General features: G+C 42.1%; 1 protein-coding gene across 1 annotated transcript; it reads left to right on the top strand.

Moving 5' to 3' along the window:
- Nucleotides 1–1,584: 1,584 nt before the first annotated feature.
- cdc5l (CDC5 cell division cycle 5-like (S. pombe)) lies at nt 1,585–19,918 on the top strand. The gene is made up of 19 exons (XM_029687962.2): nt 1,585–1,778; nt 7,103–7,206; nt 7,324–7,485; nt 7,670–7,797; nt 7,900–7,999; nt 8,221–8,347; nt 8,426–8,517; nt 9,189–9,333; nt 9,466–9,660; nt 12,521–12,669; nt 12,752–12,920; nt 13,007–13,171; nt 13,251–13,331; nt 13,443–13,577; nt 13,649–13,753; nt 18,659–18,856; nt 18,970–19,032; nt 19,169–19,318; nt 19,450–19,918. Exons 1-19 carry the CDS (start codon nt 1,734–1,736, stop codon nt 19,555–19,557), a joined length of 2,421 nt encoding a protein of 806 aa, XP_029543822.1. The 5' UTR covers nt 1,585–1,733; the 3' UTR covers nt 19,558–19,918.
- The last annotated feature ends 1,118 nt before the right edge of the window (nt 19,919–21,036 follow it).

Below are 21,036 nucleotides of genomic sequence, written 5' to 3'. Positions count from 1 at the left end.
ACAATGGCGGCGGATAGTTTCAGAAATAGAGGGTCCAGATTGTCAAGCCCAGCTGATTTGTACGGGTCCAGGTTTTGCAGCTCTTTCAGAACATCTGCTATCTGGATTTGGGTAAAGGAGAACCTGGAGAGGCTGGGGAGGATGAACTTCACAGGATGGTGAAAGTAAACAGTGATCTTGATGCTCCTTTCCAATAAATATCGAGGGTCTGATTTAGTGACATGATGATCAATACTTGACGGCCGTTTGAAAAATACATTCTTCCTCTTATCCATAATAATCTCATCATAGACTAGCCTACCCGCAGTGTATCTGCGAGCTGTTGGCTGGAACTCACGTGCCAAGACCAGAGTAGGCGCATTTGCTATTTAACGCAACAGTTTTTTTTGTGACAAAACTGTTGAAAATGCAATGGAAACATATTGAATTTTAGATTTTATTCTGTACATGAAAAGGGTGAAATCATTAGTCCAACAGTTGCAATTGAGAGTTTCTATTGGACAAATTCAGGTATGTTTATCCCTGTTTCAATCTGTTTGCTTTCCTTTAAGAAACGTTTTTCAACGGAATTGGCAGAATGAATACAGCGCTGATTACAAACAAACACAGCTCACTTTCATAGCATCCACATACAAACAGCATGATCATTTTGCTTGTTGTATAATTCCTTTTTGCATCTATGTGCTCTGCAAGTCATAATTACTGTGTAAGTCTACAGAAGGGGGTGAGAACTATGAGCCTCCTAGGTTTTGTATTGAAGTAAATGTATCCAAGTGGAGGACGGAAACTATCTCTCTTCCGGCTACACCATGGTGCTACCCGACAGAATGCTGTTGAGGCTACTGTAGACCTTTATTGTGTTGTAATAAATTATTTGATGACCTGAATATATTTAGTAGAGTTTTATCTAATCTCTTTTTTAACATTTCAATATTTTTTTAAATGAAATTCACTGAGGAGGATGGTTCTTTCCTTCGTCCTCTGCAGAACTTCCACTGTGTCAGACTAATTTGTAATAGACTATCATAGCCCAAATTAAAAAAGTAAACATTGGCCGTTGATTACATAACTTTTTTTACATTGTGGGGTCAGGAAGAAATGTTTATATTAAAATGAGGTTGTGGGCCATAACCCCGAACCTAGCTAACGTTAGCCACCTAGCTAACGTTAGCCACAACAAATTGGAATTCGTAACATAGCATTGCAAATTCGTAATATATTGTACAAATTGCAATTTGTAGCATCATACATATAGTAATTCGTAAACATAATATACTAAATGGATGATGGACAGCTACAAATTAATACATCATACGAAACGTAACTTATCACACTAAAAGGATCACCGATTTACCTTTACTATGTTATGTCTACCGCTGATTACAGGTTGCCCTAGTTTAACATAAGTGAAAGGAATGTCTGATAAGGGTGTATACACTAGTGACTAGAGTAAGAGTCGAAAATCAGCAGTAGAGGTCCTGAATAAAATAAAAAAATATATATGTGACTCTATGGAGGAACAATCTAGCTATTAATTATATTTCTATGGAGCCCCAATACTTTGCGCACTTCCGGTGTCCGCCATATTGCATTTCTGTCCATGTTGAAAACATACCGTGTTCGTGTATCGTGGTTAACATTTTGGTCCAACTCTTCGTATTGTTTTATTTTGGGATATCTTAGTTGTTTCTTTATAGTTACTACCTGAAGGGTAGCAACACACAACAGCCAAGATGCCGCGTATAATGATCAAGGGGGGTGTATGGCGAAACACCGAGGTAAGTTGGCATGGCTAACGCTACGGTGTGCTGCTAGCTAGTTTCCAACTAATATTCAAATAGCTTTAGATAGGTAACGTTAAGTCAACTCTTACGCCAGGTTAACTAGCTACCATGTAAATGTATTGATTTAGCTACTCAACATCGTGTAATTCACTGGATCACGTTAGTTGGCTAGTCAACTAGCTAGTTAACAACATTAACTAGTTTAAGGTAGCTAGCTAGTAACGTTAGCTGTTTATAGCTGGTGTATTTATGTTATTTACACAAGCGTTGCTCGTAATATGGTTGCAAAGTCCGCGGTGCCAGAAGTGAAATAAAATGTTGCTGGTGGTCCGGACGGTTGATGAAGATTTAACAAAATAATCGACTCCCATTTATTTGTGTGAAGTTTCCGTCCCGCTAGGAATCAACTCATAAGATTCAGTATTTTTACAACAGTGGAGACTGAGTATTTTGCCGAAATCTACTTCCGAGAACAAACTCTTACATTTTACATAGCAAAGAAAGAGCGAGCTGGATAGGGGTGAGGCAGGTCGGTCGGTCACCAGGCAGACGGTCAGAACCGTGCATTGGTCATCAAAAGCTGTATTTCGCAATAGCTTGGCTTGACATTTCTCACAAGTCACTAAAGTAGGGGATATAAATGAGTAGACTATTTTACACGCAACATACCGAAAGTTGAACACACACTAGCATCTTTCCTAACAAAGAGAGAGAGCAGGCGAGCCCACGAGGGAGGGAAATTAGGGGTAGACGGTTGAAACAGTGTGCATAAGCTATATCTTGGTAAACCGTATCTCGCAATGTCTTGACTCACCAAAAGTATATTAAAGTATAGATTAGCCTATCAATGAGAATGGCTAACATATTCTACATTGTGCCAGTTAATTTGGCGCAACGTTCTAAGGCACTGCATCCCAGTACTTGAGGCGTCTCTACAGACACCCTGGTTCGATTCCAGGCTGTATCACAACCGTCCCATTAGGGCAGTGCACAATTGGCCCAGCGTCGTCGGGTTTGGCTGGTGTAATCTGTCATTGTAAATAAGCATTTGTTCTTAACTGACTTGCCTAGTTACATAAAATGAATATAAAAAATATTTATTGATATTAAACATCACCAAATGCATCATTTTAATTAGGCAGTAAATGTGCAATATAAAGTATGGTGCCTATAGCTTATTTAACTCTGGCTGTTATTGTTCTTTAAGCCACAGGTGGGGTTTTTTCTTGGGCGGATGGTCAGATGGCTGGAGCATAATTACAAATCATTTAACGCAGGAAGCCCAAACATAATATTTGAGTAAAACTTAATCATTTCAAACCTTGCATACATGTGTATGCTCTCACATATCTCTATTATGCGTGGGGATACTTTTGAACAGATTTCCTTAGAGAAAATTGCGTTTCAGTAGACGAAGACAGTGCAGAGAGAGAGACTCACTCTGACGTTTTGGAATATGGTGTTATCTACCGTTATGTGGTCCTGTAGTTCTCTGAGTCTGATACAGTTATTTGGAATGACCATATTTACAATGTTGGTCTCCTGCTCTGAGGTGAAAAGTCGACCTCTTCCTCCAGATACTGGTTTTCTTGCAGGTCTGTAAAAACATTTGAATGGTTTTAGTCATAGATCCTTCTCGTTATGAAAGTATCTTACATATTACTGTACCAGTAAGACAGCACTTGCAGTTACTTACCGCTCTCATTTTGAAATATCCGGATGATACCTGCAATAGTATAGCGGCTCAGAATTGGTTGAATCCCTTTGCCCAGCGTCCCTCATGCTCATCCCATGGTTGACAACATTGTCAAACACACTCGCTCTGATTTCATCAGTTATTGTGTTCCTGACTCCTCGTCCTCCTCTAGTTCTCACCCCTTTTACTCTCTGTCCAATATTGGCCTCCATTGTTGTGTAAACCAAATGTTTACCTGTGGCCTATTTATAGTGCTCAAGCTCTGATTTGTAAGTCAACTCATTAACCAAAAGGTTTTTCACATGTGTCAATGTGGAAAGGCAATTGGTGAAATAGTGTAGCAATGTAGAGACAAGAGTTTACAGTTTTGCTGAAAGTGTTATAAAATTAGACTGGGTGTAAAGCAGAGAATGTGCATTTAGTTAGGCACACTTGGGAAATGCATTGGCTACAAGTGTTAATGGTTTCAGAGACAATGCTTCAAGAATCAGTTGGTGTTTAAGCATTCAAAAAAAACTGTAATGCATTAAATTAACATGTTGTAGGCCGTCATTATAAATAAGAATTTGTTCTTTACTGACTTGCCTAGTCAAATAAAGGTCAAATAAATATTGTGTAGAAACTTCTAAAATACTACTTACGAACAGGATTTAGAATGGTCCTACGCATAGAAAAAGTGTAATTTATCAAACAATCCTACCAGTAGGCTCCTGAGTGGCACAGCGGTCTAAGGCACTGCGTCTCAGTGCTAGAGGCGTCACTACAGACCCTGGTTCAATTCCAGGCTGTATCACATCCATCCGTGATTGGGAGTCCAATAGGGCGGCGCACAATTGGCCCACCGTCATACGGGTTAGGGGTAGGCCGTCATTGTAAATAAGACCTTGCTCTTTACTGACTTGCCTAGTTAAATAAAAATAACCATTGATAAATACTAATTGTTCACAGTGCTCGTGCATGACCTTGGCTGTTAGCATTTCCAAATGCCCCTGATTAAACATATATGCTCAAAATCATACCTTTAAAACCCGTGGAGAATATTCAACGCCACACCATGAAATACAAGGGAGCAACCAAAAAAGATACGAAAAATGACTGAAATAGAGGTGCTAGTGTCAGAGATTGAGTACAACCTAAAGGATTTATTTGGCTCGCTTAGTTGTGGCTTGACCAGTAAAAATAAAAACAAAGCTACAAAGAGAGGACCATTAGGACAATACAAGTTGCTTTAGCAATGACAAATATAGCCTACTTCAAATGAGTAAGCAACACTCACCAATAAGCCATCCATCCTCCTCCCCCCTGTAGGCATATAGGCCAACATTACTGTTCTGAAAAATGAACGAGTCTAGAGTTCTACCTGGCCACCACCTTCAGCAGTGTCTTTTGCACATCACATAACTTATCACCTGCACATAAAGAGTGGAAGCCTTTTCTGTTCACATAGTTTAAATAGTTTTGCCGTCTACTGCGCCTTTTGTATTTGGGAACCCATTGATGGCATCATGGCAAAGAAACCCCTCTTGACGTCAATCTGTTGTGCGATGGTGTATGGAAATTGTATGCGTTACTGTTCGTTTTGCTGATTGCATCCAAAACATTGGCTCGTCAAGGGCTATGCGATGCCTGTCGGCAAGCTCCCGTTCAAAGTGCCCATTGTCAAAAACCAGATGCTGGAGAGCACTTGGATGTGCACCGGAATGGCATGTTGGCTTTTTTTAAAGGAGGTTTTAAATCGTTAACATTGGCTCATCATATCTTTTCCCAAAACCAATCTGTACTTTCTGTAGAAAAAGACCCACGTGTCTCTAAAAACACGCTCTGTGAAATGCAGCGTGTGCTAACTCTTTAAACAGAGCAACATCAGGCTCTCATTCGATTTCCCATTATATCTTCTATAGTATTTCAACAACGGTTTCACTTTCACACATGCCTCTAAAATAAAAAATGACTGTACTTTATATGGATTATTGTCATAACGAATGCCCTGATGTGGTCAAATTTTATACCTGTCAAAATGTTTCATGAATTCACAATGGACATACAATGAAATCAAATAATGTCTTGATTATTACATTCACAATTTTACACATTTTCAACATGTTTTCGCACACAAGCGTATGTTCATTTTGATAAATCTCACACTTTGTATGGAAATGACCCTACGCGTGAGTTGTGCCTACGCATGATTACTAACTGAGGCCCGGGCTTCCGTCATAAGCTACTTGAGGGAAGTTTAAAATTGAAATTATTATAATTATACAGGGGGCCGTTTGGAAAAACGAATCCTTTGAGACTTGTACTAACACACGCTTGCATAATATTTAGATAACCACCGTCTCTAGTAATACTAGTCCCGTCCAATCAGGGCTAGGCTATATAACATGGCAAAGAGTAGGCTTTTTGGCATAGTGTGCCACATCATCCCATGGGATCTGTTAAGGCTACACAGAGCAGAAACATCACTCAAATATTCTAGTTCCTGAACATCATCTTATATATTCAAACTGAATCGGCCTTTTATAAGTTGCTAAGCAAATGGGCAGCATCATGTTCTTGCCAATCCTCCCTCGAATGCAATATTAGTCTTCCTAGTTCCTAGTAGGACTCCAATCTCCAATAATTAGGTTGTGTGTGTGCGCAACTGTTTGTTTATTTTGTGACTCGAGTAAGAGTCGACTACTTCGACTCACACCACAGGAGTCTGAGTCAACTCCTAAAATCCTGTAGTCGTTCACCGCGAGCAGCAGGTTGACCTTCATTGTCATTAGTCTTACCATGGAGGCATAACTGAGTGAGTTTTGCTGGTTGAGTCAGCTGCAAAGTCAAAATTGGCTATATCGTAAAAATCAATGAATTAAAACACTTTTTGCTTTATGGTATTAATTTAAGGTTAGGGTTAGGTATTAGGGTTAGCATTGTGTTTAGGTTTAAAATCTGATTTTATGACTTTGTGGCTGTGTCAGCTAGTGACTGCTGCGGAGCTGCCTCCAGGGCTAGCCGACTAAACTCAACGATTTACAATGGAGTTGAGCGGCAACTAGTGTGGACGAACTAGTTAGTTAGTTATGACTACACAGGAAATTAAGTTATAACAAAAACTACAGATTTCAGCACGCAAAGAATAGCCCACATTTACACAGGACTATGTCATTTAACTTCTGGCTTCCCGTGGACCATTCAGTTTTTTGCAACCCATTAATGAGCCACGCTAGTGTGTAAATATACTGGTGTTGCTGAAAGTAGCTTGCTAGCTGAACTTCAATTTAGCTAGTTGACACTGGCTAGTAGACCCTTTCTCTACTTCCCCAGAGTCAGATGAACTTGTAGATACCATTTTTATGTACCTGCGTGCAATAGCTTTAGTGCAATTACTGGAAATATATCTACCCATAGTCTTCCAGGCATCGGCTCACGAAAGCATTAGCATCCACAAGTTCATCTGACTCTGGGGAAGTAGATAAGGGGCCCCATTGCCAAAATCACAAAGTATCCCTGTAACACTGTCTATGCTGTCTATCTTTTAAAATTGTTTGTCTGCAGTTGAAGGTGAATTTCCCTCTGGGATCATTAAACAATTAATTAATCAATAAAACAATGCCCCTCCCCCTCTTTCTCCCAGGATGAGATCCTGAAGGCAGCGGTGATGAAATATGGGAAGAACCAGTGGTCTCGTATTGCCTCCCTGCTGCACCGCAAGTCTGCCAAGCAGTGCAAGGCCCGCTGGTCAGTCAGTGTGTGTGTGTGTGGGTGGCATTAGAAGCTGAGCCCCAACACCAAAGAAGACTGAGTGGTTTCTGTGTGTGTGTGTGTGTGTGTGTCTAATCTGTTGTTTGTGTGTAGGTATGAGTGGTTGGATCCAAGCATTAAGAAAACTGAGTGGTCCAGAGAGGAAGAGGAGAAACTACTCCATCTGGCCAAGCTGATGCCGACCCAGTGGAGGACCATTGCTCCTATCATAGGACGCACCGCTGCCCAGTGTCTGGAGCACTACGAGTTCCTGCTGTAAGACGCGCACACACTTTGTCTTTTTGTTCAGAGTAGACTTATTGGAGTGTTCTTATGCTCTTTCTTGATGTGTGTATAGAGACAAAGCGGCCCAGAGGGACAATGAGGAGGATACAGCTGACGATCCAAGGAAACTTCTTATGCTCTTATGTTCTTATGCTCTTTCTTGATGTGTGTATAGAGACAAAGCGGCCCAGAGGGACAATGAGGAGGATACAGCTGACGATCCAAGGAAACTGAAACCTGGTGAGATCGACCCCAACCCTGAAACCAAGCCCGCTAGGCCTGACCCTGTGGACATGGATGAAGGTACGCAGTGCAACTTATCCTCGGGTCATTGTTGTGCTGTCATTTTGTATGGTAAAAATAAATAAATGAGACTAAACCAGCCGTACATGACTCTGTGTGTAGATGAGCTGGAGATGCTTTCTGAGGCCAGAGCTCGTCTGGCCAACACTCAGGGGAAGAAAGCTAAGAGGAAAGCCAGAGAGAAACAGCTGGAGGAGGCCAGGTACATCTTTTGCACACGTCTGTGTTTCAATAGAGCTGTGTTGTGAATACAACAAATGCAGTATTTGTGATTGTGGCAAACTGTTATGCTGTGGCACTTGCTGCATAACGTTCAGCATAACCTTCAGACAGACATTTCATAATTTGCTCTGTGCTACCGCCAAATAAAGAAAATAAATGTACAACCCTGATAAACACACACGCCCTCTTTCCCCCTCCCAGACGTCTGGCTGCTCTACAGAAGCGCAGGGAGTTGCGGGCCGCAGGCATCAATGCCCAGAAGAAGAGGAAGAAGAAGAGAGGAGTGGACTACAATGCTGAGATCCCTTTTGAGAAGAAGCCTTCTCAGGTAACACACCACACACACGCAGACATCTCACACACATCGATGTATTATTTGAGTGCTAAATGCGCAGTATGATTCCAGGGTTTCTATGACACCAGCATGGAGCTCTACGAAGGTCTGGAACCAAACTTCAAACGCCTGCGACAACAACACCTGGATGGAGAGCTACGCAAGTCAGTCACACAAACACACTAACTCTTCTGGGCTAACATGCTGTCTACACCGCTCGCGTTAGGTGCATCTACCTATTTCAGCGCCTGGCTTTTTAAGCTTCACATGCTGCAATTCCAGCCTTTCTCATCTCATTGGTTTTTAGGAGCATGTGATGTCCACACTCCAGTCCAGTTGGTGGTGGTAATGCACCTTTTAAAGTTGGTTGCCAACTGCCATATAAAGTCTGAAGGAGAAGAGATTAATAGAAACTAACCTGGTTTACCCTTTTATCTGTGGATTAATTGTTGGAGTAAATATGGGTCAAAATTCTACAAAGATCCAAGAAAAAAAAGGATCTTGTGCATTTTAGGTTAAATAATAACCCTATGTTTATATCCCAGGACAAATTAGCTAGCTAAATGTCCATTAATGTTTCATGTGTTTCCACCTGTCCCCAAATTAATATAGTTGGTTCAGAGTTCGTTTTGATATTTCAACCTGAATGTCCTGATTGCGTCTGGTGTGGATGGACAAAATCGATATGCGCATGCAGATGCACGTGTGTGCCCGGTGTAGTCAGCATGTCACGCTACATGTGTGATGTGGGTTGAGCTGTGTATAGGTTATGTTTTTCATTTGAATGTGAAGAGGAGAGACCTGTGTGTGTGTCTGACATTATTTGTGTCCTCAGTGAAAAGGAAGAGAAGGAAAGGAAGAGGGATAGACAGAAGATCAAGAAGAAGAAGGAGAGTGATCTTCCATCAGCCATCCTGCAGACCAGCGGAGTAGCAGAGTTCACCAAGAAACGCAGCAAACTGGTGCTGCCTGCACCACAGGTAACACTGCTGTGTGTTCATCTCTGATGAATAGCTAGAGGAAGTGGTGGAGTTAGGTCAGGCCAGTGAAGTTTGACTGTGTCTGATGTTGTGTGTGTCTTGACACTTGTGTCTTTCTGACACTGTGTGTAGATCTCTGATGCGGAGCTGGAGGAGGTGGTGAAGCTGGGTCAGGCCAGTGAAGTGGCTCGTCAGACCGCAGAGGAGTCTGGGATCACTAACTCCGCCTCCTCAGCCCTCCTATCAGAATACAGCCTCACCAACAGTGCTATGGCAACTGGGCTACGCACCCCCAAGACCCCTGCTGCACAGGACAAGATACTACAGGTACACACATTCACTCTCCCTTTTTCTGTCTCTCGGGATATAACATGAAGCAAGCTGTTCACCATGCAATGTGAGTCATGACATCAAATGAATGCCAACACAATATCTCTGACATCATACAGGTAACTGCCAAAATAAAGGAACACCCAACAAACGCCCAACGTGTCTTTATCGGGGGTTCGTCCACCACGAGCTGCCAGAACAGCTTCAATGCGCCTAGGCATAGATTCTACAAATGTCTGGAAATTTATTGGAGCAGTGGTTCCCAAACTTTTTATAGTCCCGTACCCCTTTAGACATTCAACCTCTGGCTGTGTACCCCCTCTAGCACCAGGGTCAGCTCACTCTAAGCCTGCCCCACACACTATACAATACATTTATTAAACATAAGCATGAGTGAGTTTTTGTCACAACCCGGCTCGTGGGAAGTGACAACAAGCTCTTATAGGACTAGGGCACAAATAATTGTAAGCAATTATTTTGCTCTTTATTTAGCAATCTTACATATAAAACCTTATTTGTATGGGCTCCCGAGTGGCGCAGCGGTCTAAGGCACTGCATCTCAGTGCAAGAGGCATCATTACAGTCCCTGGTTCGAATCCAGGATGAATCACATCCGGCTGTGATTGGGAGTCCCATAGGGCGGCGCACAATTGGCCCAGCGTCGTCCAGGTTTGGCCGGGGTAGGCCCTCATTGTAAATAAGAATTTGTTCTTAATTGACTTGCCTAGTTAAATAAATTAAAAAAATTTTAAATTGTTCAGCGAAAATTGTGAATAACTCATCACAGGTTAATGAGAAGGGTGTGCTTGAAAGGATGCACTTAACTCTGCAATGTTGGGTTGTAATTGGAGTCTGTCTTAAATACTTTTCCATACACAGTCTGTGCTTGTATTTAGTTTTCATGCTAGTGAGGGCCGAGAATCCTCTCTCCATAGGTATGTGGTTGTAAAGGGCATCAGTGTCTTAACAGCGCGATTTGCCAAAGCAGGATACTCTGAGTGCAAACCTATCCAGAAATCTGGCAGTGGCTTCTGATTAAATTACATTTTCACAGAACCGCTTGTTGCAATTTCGATGAGGCTCTCTTGTTCAGATATCGGTAAGTGGCCTGGAGGCAGGGCATGAAGGGGATAATGAATCCAGTTTGTGTCATCCATTTCAGGAAAGCACCTGTGTAATTATGCACCCAAATGATTCGAGTGCTTCGCTGTATCACGTTTGACATTGTCTGTAAACTTGTTCGTTTGCACACAAAAAAATCATATCGTGATGAAAGGCCTTTGTTGTTCTTGTTAATGCAGACAGAGAAGAGCTCCAACTTCTTAATCTTAGCCTCAATTCTGTCCCGCACATTGAATATAGTTGAGGAGAGTCCCTGTAATCCTAGATTCAGATCATTCAGGCGAGAAAAAACATCACCCAGATAGGCCAGTCGTGTGAGAAACTCATCATCATGCAAGCGGTCAGAGAAGTGAAAATGATCAGTAAAGGACTTTATGCTCGTCTCTCAATTTTTTAAAAACGTGTCAGTACTTTTCCCCTTGAAAACCAGCGAACTTCTGTATGTTGTAAAAGCGTTACATGGTCGCTGCCCATATCATTACGTAGTGCAGAAAATACATGAGAGTTCAGGGGCCTTGCTTTACAGTGAAAATGGTTAACTTTGTTATTGTCCAAAATGTCTTTCAAGCTGTCAGGCATTCCCTTGGCAGCAAGAGCCTCTCGTGGATGCTGCAGTGTACCCAAGTGGCAATTACTTGCACACGCGTTACCCCTCTCCCTGTCATGGCTTTTGCGCCATCAGTACAGATACCATGTCCATTTAATGTCACAAAGCTGTCCAGTACTTATCCTCTCCTGTTATTCTGGTGTGCAGAAGATGTCTTCCTTAATTGACCCCCCATAAACGTAACAGACATATACCAGGAGCTGTGCCAGGCCCACCACATCTGTTGACTCATCCAGCTGTAACACATAAAATTCACTGGCTTGTATGCGAAGCAGTAATTGTTTCAAAACATCTCCTGCCATGTCACTGATGCGTTGTGAAACAGTGTTTGATGAAGGCATTGTCTGTGTAGTTTTTTTGGGGCCTTTTTCCCCAGCATTGTCCCAGTCATATCTGCGGTCACAGGAAGAATGAAGCCCTCCACAGTAGTATGGGGCCTGCCTGTCCTAGCCACTCGGTAGCTCACCATAAAATACGCTTTTAGCCCTTTTTATTAATGGTATCTGTTTCTTTTATACATGTCTTACTACTCAAAAGACGTCTTAATTCTCAAACTGCTGTGGCTTATTTTTCAAATTGGCATCGTTTTCGAGCAAACGGAATGAGCAGCAGCTACCAACAATCATCACCCAAATGTATAGCCCCTTTGGAAAAATCTAAATGGACTGTTTGAAAATGTGAATCACATTTATATTTGGCGTACCCCCGACGGCATTGCATGTACCCCAGCTTGGGAATAGCCGCATTGGAGGGATGCGGCAACATTCTTCCACGAGAAATTCCATAATTTGGTGTTTTGTTGATGGTGGTGGAAAATGCTGTCTCAGGCGCCACTTCAGAATCTCCCATAAGTTGAGATCTGGTGACTGAGACACACACCCTTTAAACTCCCTATGCTCCTTTGAGTCCCTCTCTCACTCAGATCTCTTCTAGCCATTGTAGCCAAAATAATGGCCAGCTGTTCATTTTTATACATGACTCGAAGCATGAGGGAATGTTAATTTCTTAATTAACTGAGGAACCACAATTGTGTGGAATGACCTGCTTTCAATAGTTTGTATCCCTCATTTATTCAAGTGTTTCCTTTATTTTACCAGTTTACCTGTATGTATATCTTTCTCTCTCTAGGAGGCCCAGAACCTTATGGCTCTGACTAACGTAGACACTCCTCTGAAAGGAGGTCTGAACACTCCTCTTCACCAGAGTGACTTCTCAGGAGTCACACCCCAAAGACAGGCAGTACAGACACCTAATACTGTACTGACCACACCTTTCAGGTACACACGCGAGCCATCACACACACACACACACACACACACACACCTGACAGGCTATTGACACACACTGTTTTTGTTGTAGGACCCCCGGTCCGGGGTCAGAGGGCAGTATGACCCCCCAGGGAGGTTTAACCCCTAAAGGACCCGGTACTGTTACCCCTGGAGTAACCCCGGGACGCACCCCTCTACGAGACAAACTCAACATCAATACTGAGGAACAACTAGCAGATCCTGCCTACGCTAAACATCTGGTAACAAAAACTACTATTGAGTTGGCTACTGTTTTGTATGAGTTTTTATGTGTTTGTGTGTGTAACTGTTTAGTGTGTGTGTGTAGCAACGAGAGTCGAGGGAGCAGCTGAAGCTGGGTCTGATGTCGCTGCCAGTCCCGAAGAATGACTTTGAGATTGTTCTACCAGAAAACGCAGAGACTCAACTGGAGGAAATGGAGACCGAGACCGGATACATAGAGGATGCCTCGGAGATAGAGCTACGCAGACAGGTATACTGTAACGCATGCATACTTCTAATAAAGCTCTACTGTAGACTATCCTACCTATGTCTGTGTGTGTGTGTTGCAGGCTGTTCGGGACGCAGAGAGGGAGAAAGAGCTGAAGCTGAGACACACTGCTGTACAGAGGACTTTACCCAGACCATCAGAGGTATGCACACACACAGTGACACACTATCTCACACACACCGAGTTCCAGTGCATCACTTTCTCCCCTTCCCGGCCCTGACATTAGCGACAATACTAATGCAAAATTGTGTAGGTGAATGAGTCCATCCTGCGTCCAATGGGAACAGATCCTCTGTCAGAGCTGCAGCATGCTGAGGAGATGATCAAGAAGGAGATGATCACCATGCTGCACTTTGACTGTCTACACCACCCACCAGCCAATCAACAGGTATGTGTACACGTGCACACACAGGGCTGCATTTGGTGCAGAACTGACGTTCTTTGTTTATCCAACCACAGCGCAGCAAACAACGAGGGCCTTCCTCCACCTCCAACAACGCAGAACACATCGCCCACCTGGACAGACACCCCTACCAGCCAATCAGCAATGAGGATTTGGCACAGGTAAAACAAAGACACACACACATATTAGCCAGTGTTGCCCAACTGTTTTTTTCTTAATCGCAATGGTCTTCATTAGGGGTGTGTTGAGTAGTCTTGCAAAACGAGCTTTTTTGTTGTTGTTGTAATTATCCGTTATGGGGGGGGGGGTCATTTTCGGGTGCCAGCACGCATCTTTCTCATGTCAGTCATGTGCGAGGTTCTATGTAGTCTAAATAACTCAACTGTCTGTCTGTAAAGAGAAGTGTTGGCTGTAAGTTGATCCTGCTGCTCTGATTGGATAGAGTGAAGCTGTATTTCACGTCCACTTGCTTCGTAATTTTACCTGATCAGTTTTCCTTGCATGTTTTCGGTCTGATCATTTAGAATGCTTATGCCTGCTAAAATCACATGGCGAGGAGGTTTGCTATTAATATGCATAATATTTAACATGCAGAGCAAGGGTAGGGAATAAAGATTAAACCAATGTGTGCTTGGCTGCCCACTGCAAGTTTAGGACACACACATGCTTCTCCTAATCTGCATCTTTTTTTGCAATGAGAATGTGTATAGGTATTTTGCCAACATCTACAGTGCATTCGGCAAGTATTCAGACTCCATCCCCTTCATTACAGCCTTTTCCTAAAATTGATTAAATAAAGAAAGTCCCTCACACAATACCACATAATGACAAAGCAAAAACAGGTTTTTAGAAATGTTTGCACATTTATAAACAAAAAAAACAAAATACCTAATTTACACAAGTATTCAGACCCTTTTTTTTATGAGACTTGAAATTGAGCTCAGGTGCATCCTGTTTCCATTGATCATCCTTGATTGGAGTCCACCTGTGGTAAATTCAATTGCTTGGACATGACTTGGAAAGGCACACACCTGTCTATATAAAGGTCCCACAGTTGACAGTGTATGTCAGAGCTAAAACCAAGCCATGAGGTCGAAGGAATTGTCCGTGGAGCTCCGAGACAGGATTGTGTCGAAGCACAGATGTGGGTTAGGGTACAAAAAAATGTTAGCATCATTAAAGGTCCCCAAGAACACAGTGGCCTCCATTCTTAAATGGAAGAAGTTTGGAACCACCTAGATTCTTCATAGAGCTGACCGCCCGGCCCAATCAGGGGAGAAGGGCCTTGGTCAGGGAGGTGACCAAGAACCTGATGGTCACTCTGACAGCTCTTGGAGTTTGCAAAAGGCACTTTAAGGACTGTCAGACCATGAGAAACAAGATTCTCTTGTCTGAAACCAAGTCTCAATGTCCTTGAGTGACCCAGCCAGAGCCTGGACTTGAACCCGATCGAACATCTCTGGAGAGACCTGAAAATAGCTGCCCAGCGATGCTCCCCATCCAACCTGACAGAGCTTAAGAGGATCTGCAGAGAAGAATGGTAGAAACTCGCCAAATACAGGTCAGCCAAGCTTGTAGCATCATACCAAAGAAAACTCCAGGCTGTAATCGCTGCCAAAGGTGCTTCAACAATATACTGAGTAAAGGGTCTGAATACTTGGGTAAATAATTATTTACTTACGTAAATAAATAAATGAAATATTTCGCAAATCCAACCATCACCCCTGGTAAGCGCTGTCTTAGGCGTCTTACAGTACGGACATGGCAATTTATTGCCCTGGCCACATCTGCAGTCCTCATGCCTCCTTGCAGCATGCCTAAGGCACGTTTACGCAGATGAGCAGGGACCCTGGGCATCTTTCTTATGGTGTTTTTTAGAGTCAGTAGAAAGGCCTCTTTAGTGTCCTAAGTTTTCATAACTGTGACCTTAATTGCATACCGTCTGTAATCTGTTAGTGTTTTAACGACCGTTCCACAGGTGCATGTTCATTAATTGTTTATGGTTCATTGAACAAGCAACCCTTTACAATGAAGATCTGAAGTTATTTGGATTTTTATGAATTCTCTTTGAAAGACAGGGTCCTGAAAAAGGGTTGTTTCTTTTTTTGCTGAGTTTAGATGAGGTAGTCATTCAAAAATCATGTTAAACACTATTATTGTACACAGTGAGTCCATGTAACTTATTATGTGACTTGTTAAGCACATTTTTACTCCTGAATTTAAGGCTTGCCTTAACAAAGGGGTTTGAGTACTTATTGACTCGAGACATGTCAGCTTTTCATTTTTAATAAATGTGTGAACATTTTGAAAGACAATTCCACTTTGAAATTGTGTGGAGGCCAGCGACAAATATACATTTAATCTGTTTTAAATTCCGTCTGGATTATAACAGAAGTCGAGGGTTGTGAATACTTTCTGAAGACCATTTTATATGAGCCCAAAACAAAAACCCAGTTAAAATACTGTTTTTTGCGGTTATACAATACAGAGCCTACCACATATTATGCACGGCAGGAAACATATATTTTTTTAAACACAGATTGAAGATGTGTTTTTGATAGAAAATTGTTAAAACTGGCCTATACTCAAATTAAACAAATTCTAATAATCGTCTGAGTGTGGACTGTATTATTATGCAAACTGGATTACTTTATATTGGTTACTTTATTCTGCACTCCAAACTTTCTATCCTTGAGTATGGGAGAGAACATATAGGCCTAGGCAATGCTGTTGGTTTATTGATTGTGCAGGGCAGCTTACAGAGTTTGCTTACAATTATAGTGAATTTGTCTTTTCATAATTTTCATAGTTAAAATGCTGACCCCATTTACCTTTGGCTAAAGAATATCTCATCACTGTGCATTTCCATCTCTCTCCTTAATTCCTTTCTCGGGTGCGTGGGGATGTCAATGGGTTAATTATATGTTTAATTGTGAAGACATGTTACTAGGCAGCAGGTAGCCTAGTGGTTAGAGCGTTGGGCCAGTAACCGAAAGGCTGCTGGATCGAATCCCCGAGCTGACAAAGTAAAAATCTGTTGTTCTGCCCCTGAACAAGACAGTAACCCACTGTTCCCCGCTAGGCCGTCTTTGTAAATAAAAACATGTTCTTAACTGACTTGCCTAGTTACAGAATATCACCTGTCGTGCAGCGAGAGGCTGCATGCTCCTCAGTGGTTGATGCGTGAAGTGAAATAAGTGTTTCAATCCTGTGTGAAAGCGGCGTTGCCACTAGCAAGAGGGGGTTCCAGCTGCTACTACAGTGAGCTCCAAAAGTATTGGGACAGTGACACATTTTTTGGTTTGGCTCTTTGGTTTGGCTTTTTGGTACTTTGGATTTGAAATGACACACACACAATGACTGAGATTGAAGTTCACTGTCAGCTTTAATTTGAGTGTATTTCAATTCATACGGGGTGAAACGTGTAGAAATTACAGCACTTTTTGTACGTAGTCCAAAAGTATTCAAACAAATTCACTTATGTATATTAAAGTGGTCAAACGTGAATTATTTGGTCCCATATTCCTAACATGCAATGATTACATCAAGCTTGTGACTCTACAAACTTTTTGGATGCATTTGCCGGTTTAGTTTCAGATTATTTTATTCTGTAGCAATTAATCAAATAATGTATTGCCATTTTGGAGTCACTTTTATTGTAAATAAGAATAGAATACTTCTCTAAACACTTCAACAATGTGGATGCTACCATGATTAAGGGTGGTCCTTAATGAATTGTGAATAATAATGATGAGTGAGAAAGATAGATGCACAAATATCGTACCCCCAAGACATGCTAAACTCGCTCCATTACACTAGCAGGGGAGGTTAGCATTTTTTTGGGCGGTATGCTATTTATGCCTCTAACTTTCTCACTCATCATGGTAGCATCCACATTAATGTAGAAGTGTTTAGAAACATGCTATTCTTAATTACAATAAAAGTGACTCAAATTATATAATACATTATTTACCATTTTTCTATTGGGCACGAAATAATCTGAAACACAACCAAAACAAGCAGCAAATGCATCCAACACATTTGTTGAGTCACAGGCTTGATCTAGTCATTGCGTGCTATGAATATGGGACCAAATAATAACTATTTGCTACTTTAATAGACGTTAATTTGTCCCAATACTTTTGGTCCCCTAAAATGGAGGGACTAGGTACAAAAATGCTGTAATTTCTAAATGGTTCACCCGGTATGGATGAAAATACACTCCAATTAAAGCTGACCGTTTGCACGTTAACCTCAGTCATTGTATAATTTTGAAACCAAAGTGCTGGTGTACAGAGACAAACAACAAAAAATGTGTCACTGTCCCAATACTTATGGAGCTCACTGTATATTTATTTCTCAGCTCCTCAGTTATAAAAGCGGAATAGCCGGGCAATTTGAGTGCATACAGATGCCATGTATTTTCCCCTGCCCTTGTTCCTACCCATTTTGATAATGGGCCCTTCTAAATCTAAACAAATTTGACATTTATTGTTAGAGAATAGCCTGGTGGGTGAAAATGTGATCACTTGATGAGAGAACAGGGTGTGAAGCCTGAGGCAAGGCATATGTGCACTCACTCCGGAATGGGATAAAATATCCTTTCTATTTGACTAAATTCAAAGTTCAATTATATTATTCTTAAAATAAAATAATGGCACGAGACTTATAAGTATATCTTGCCTGCTAAATGAACAAGCCTACAGCCTATGGCATAACCAGATAACAAACAGTAGGCCAACTCGTATTCGGTTCTTCTGAAATACATGTTCTTATGTTGCTTTAGACATGCCTAATAAATAATGGATTTATTGTGATGGTGTATATTAAATTAACTTTTTTTAAATGTAGATATTCCAAAGGCGTGCATCAGTGGTTTGTAGGCATGGAGGCCTTGAGATGCCAAACATGTTTGTTGATTTAATGGTTAATTACCGTGAAACTGTCTATTTGCATGACAAAAACCGGTTGACAAAATGTCACGACCACCACAGCCCTATCCACGCAATGTGAAAATTAGCTTGAAATGCATAAATGATCAAAGGTGTCTTCTCCCCTCACCCCAGGCCAGTGAGTTGCTGAGCCAGGAGATGGAGGTGGTGAGGGCAGGTATGGGTCACGGGGACCTGTCCATGGAGGCCTATAGCCAGGTGTGGGAGGAGTGTTACGGCCAGGTGCTGTACCTCTCCGCCCAGAGCCGCTACACCAGAGCCAACCTGGCCTCCAAGAAGGACAGAATAGACTCCCTGGAGAAGAAACTGGAGGTGAGACCATGCACACACTATCATGTTCTTTATACACTAGAAGCTGCTGATTCATAGGTGGCTTATATTATGAAGTGTGTGTGTTTATGATGTGTGAATCTGTATATTCCTAGATAAACCGAGGCCATATGACATGTGAGGCCCGTCGTGCTGCTCGTCTGGAGCGCCGTCTCAAGGTGAATATATATACACCTATACTCTTTCTGTATTTGTCTAAAGGTGTTTCTAAACAGCACCATGTGTGTGCTCTAGACCTACTGAAGCATAATGGTGATCTGTGGGAGCAGTTATATTGTGTGTGTGTGTGTGTAGGTGTTACTAGGAGGGTACCAGTCCCGTGCTGTAGGCCTACTGAAGCAGCATGGTGAACTGTGGGAGCAGGTTGAGCAGGCAGCTACAGAGCTCCACACCTTCACTGAGCTGAAGAAACAAGAAGACACAGCTATACCCCGCAGACAAGAGGTACACACATTCACGCACACACCCGGCCATATCACACAAACATCAGGTTACGTACACACACACACACAGCAGCTGACAAACTGGAGGCATGTGAAGTTGCTTAATGGACTTAATTTTCTCATTCTGTCTAGGCTCTAAGGGAGGATGTGGAGAGACAGCAGGAGAGAGAGAAGGAGCTGCAACAGAGATATGGAGACCTGCTGCTGGAGAAAGACGCTCTGCTGTCTGCCAAATTCTAACATGCATACACCATACGTGCTCACTAGACACAGCAAACACATAAGACCAACACATACTACGAAAACACATTGAGTAAATGCACACACGCTGCTGGAGGTGTCTGCTAAAGCACAGGATCATAGCCACCCTCGTCTCCCTCAGCAAATCTGTGAGAAAAAAAAATATTGTGCTGATTTGCTTTTTATTTTCCAAGGTTAAAAAGACATGCAAGTGAATGACCTATTGTAACTCCGCCTCTATGTTTTGATGTCATGGCCCAGTGCTGTGAGCATGCTAAGTAGTTACCTAGTGTCAGTTTGTCCTCTGACTTGTGATCAGTGGTTCATGTCATTGGAATAAAATAGATCAATAGAAATCTGATTTCTCTTTTGGTGTTTGTCCCATGGTGACAGATTGATGTTAACCTTAAAATTCCTGACTGACCGTGTTCACTCTTATCCATGACTGTTAGCTGTAAAAGTGTTGAAAACATGCGCCAGGAACTGTTCCAATAACTACATTCCTGCTTTGAAAGAGCTCAGTAATTGTACCGGTCTGTGCTAAAGAAACTAGGCCCTAGGTCACGAGATGTGACCTTTGTGCCCAGTTGCACTTCAGCACCCATGAGATACCTAGAGACACTTGTTCTTAGCAGTCTGCATTCCTCTGTCAAGGGGCTATTGGATGATAATCCATTTTTGATACAATCACAGACGTGTTGAAGGTGCCATATTGACAGTGTTAAATAACTAAGGAGTCAGTCTAATCAAATAGCTTAATTAAAGAGACAAATGTATATCTGAATAATGATATACACAGAGTGTACAAAACATTAGGAACACTTCTAATATTGAGTTGCACCCCCTTTTGCCCTCAATTCTTCAGGGGATGGACTGCAATGTTCACGCCAGTGCTTCCTACAGTTATCAAGCTGGCTGGATGTCCTTTGGGTGGTGGACCATTCTTGATACACACAGAAAACCCCCCTCAGTGTTTGCATGAGTGAATCCTGTCGGACAGTCGTTCCAGTATTCAATCTTGTGGCTGCAGACAGCGAAAGGGAATGTACAACACACGCACACACCCATCAGAGTTTTCTAATCATTTTTGCTCTCGTTCTCTAACTAGCCAATAGGTCTGCCACTTTCTCCCAGGACCCAGTCAGATTGAGGGGCAAAGAGTAAAGTTGGCTAGTCGAAGGTGTTAGAGTAATGCAATCCTACCACGATTTAATAGACTTTGTCCCTCGTTGTTTTTCTTTACAAACCACTGCTGCATTTAATGGAATTTTCTAGCTTTTTTTTCCTGATTTTTAAATTTGAAAAATGTTTAAATCAAGCTTCTGAATCTGGAGGGAGAGTGACTTTATAATTAAAGGTAGATTCCGCGAGATGACGTTGCCAAAATCAGCACTGAGTGGTATGGCTAAAGAAAACAACTGTAGGCGAAAGTCAAGGAGTGAAGTCGGAATTGGTACATGAAAGTCAGACACTAATGTG

This window comes from Oncorhynchus nerka, linkage group LG18 (assembly GCF_034236695.1).
Source record: "Oncorhynchus nerka isolate Pitt River linkage group LG18, Oner_Uvic_2.0, whole genome shotgun sequence".
Classification (NCBI taxonomy): domain Eukaryota; kingdom Metazoa; phylum Chordata; class Actinopteri; order Salmoniformes; family Salmonidae; genus Oncorhynchus; species Oncorhynchus nerka.
Note: the sequence above shows the minus strand (reverse complement) of the source record. Positions and strands in the feature narration are given on the sequence as shown.

Coding starts and splice junctions, on each gene's coding strand:
- cdc5l (XM_029687962.2), top strand. CDS start 1,734: ATGCCGCGTATAATGATCAAGGGGGGTGTATGGCGAAACACCGAG. Junction 8,518..9,188: donor CTGGATGGAGAGCTACGCAA/GTCAGTCACACA, acceptor TTGTGTCCTCAG/TGAAAAGGAAGAGAAGGAAA. Junction 18,857..18,969: donor CCCTGGAGAAGAAACTGGAG/GTGAGACCATGC, acceptor GTATATTCCTAG/ATAAACCGAGGCCATATGAC.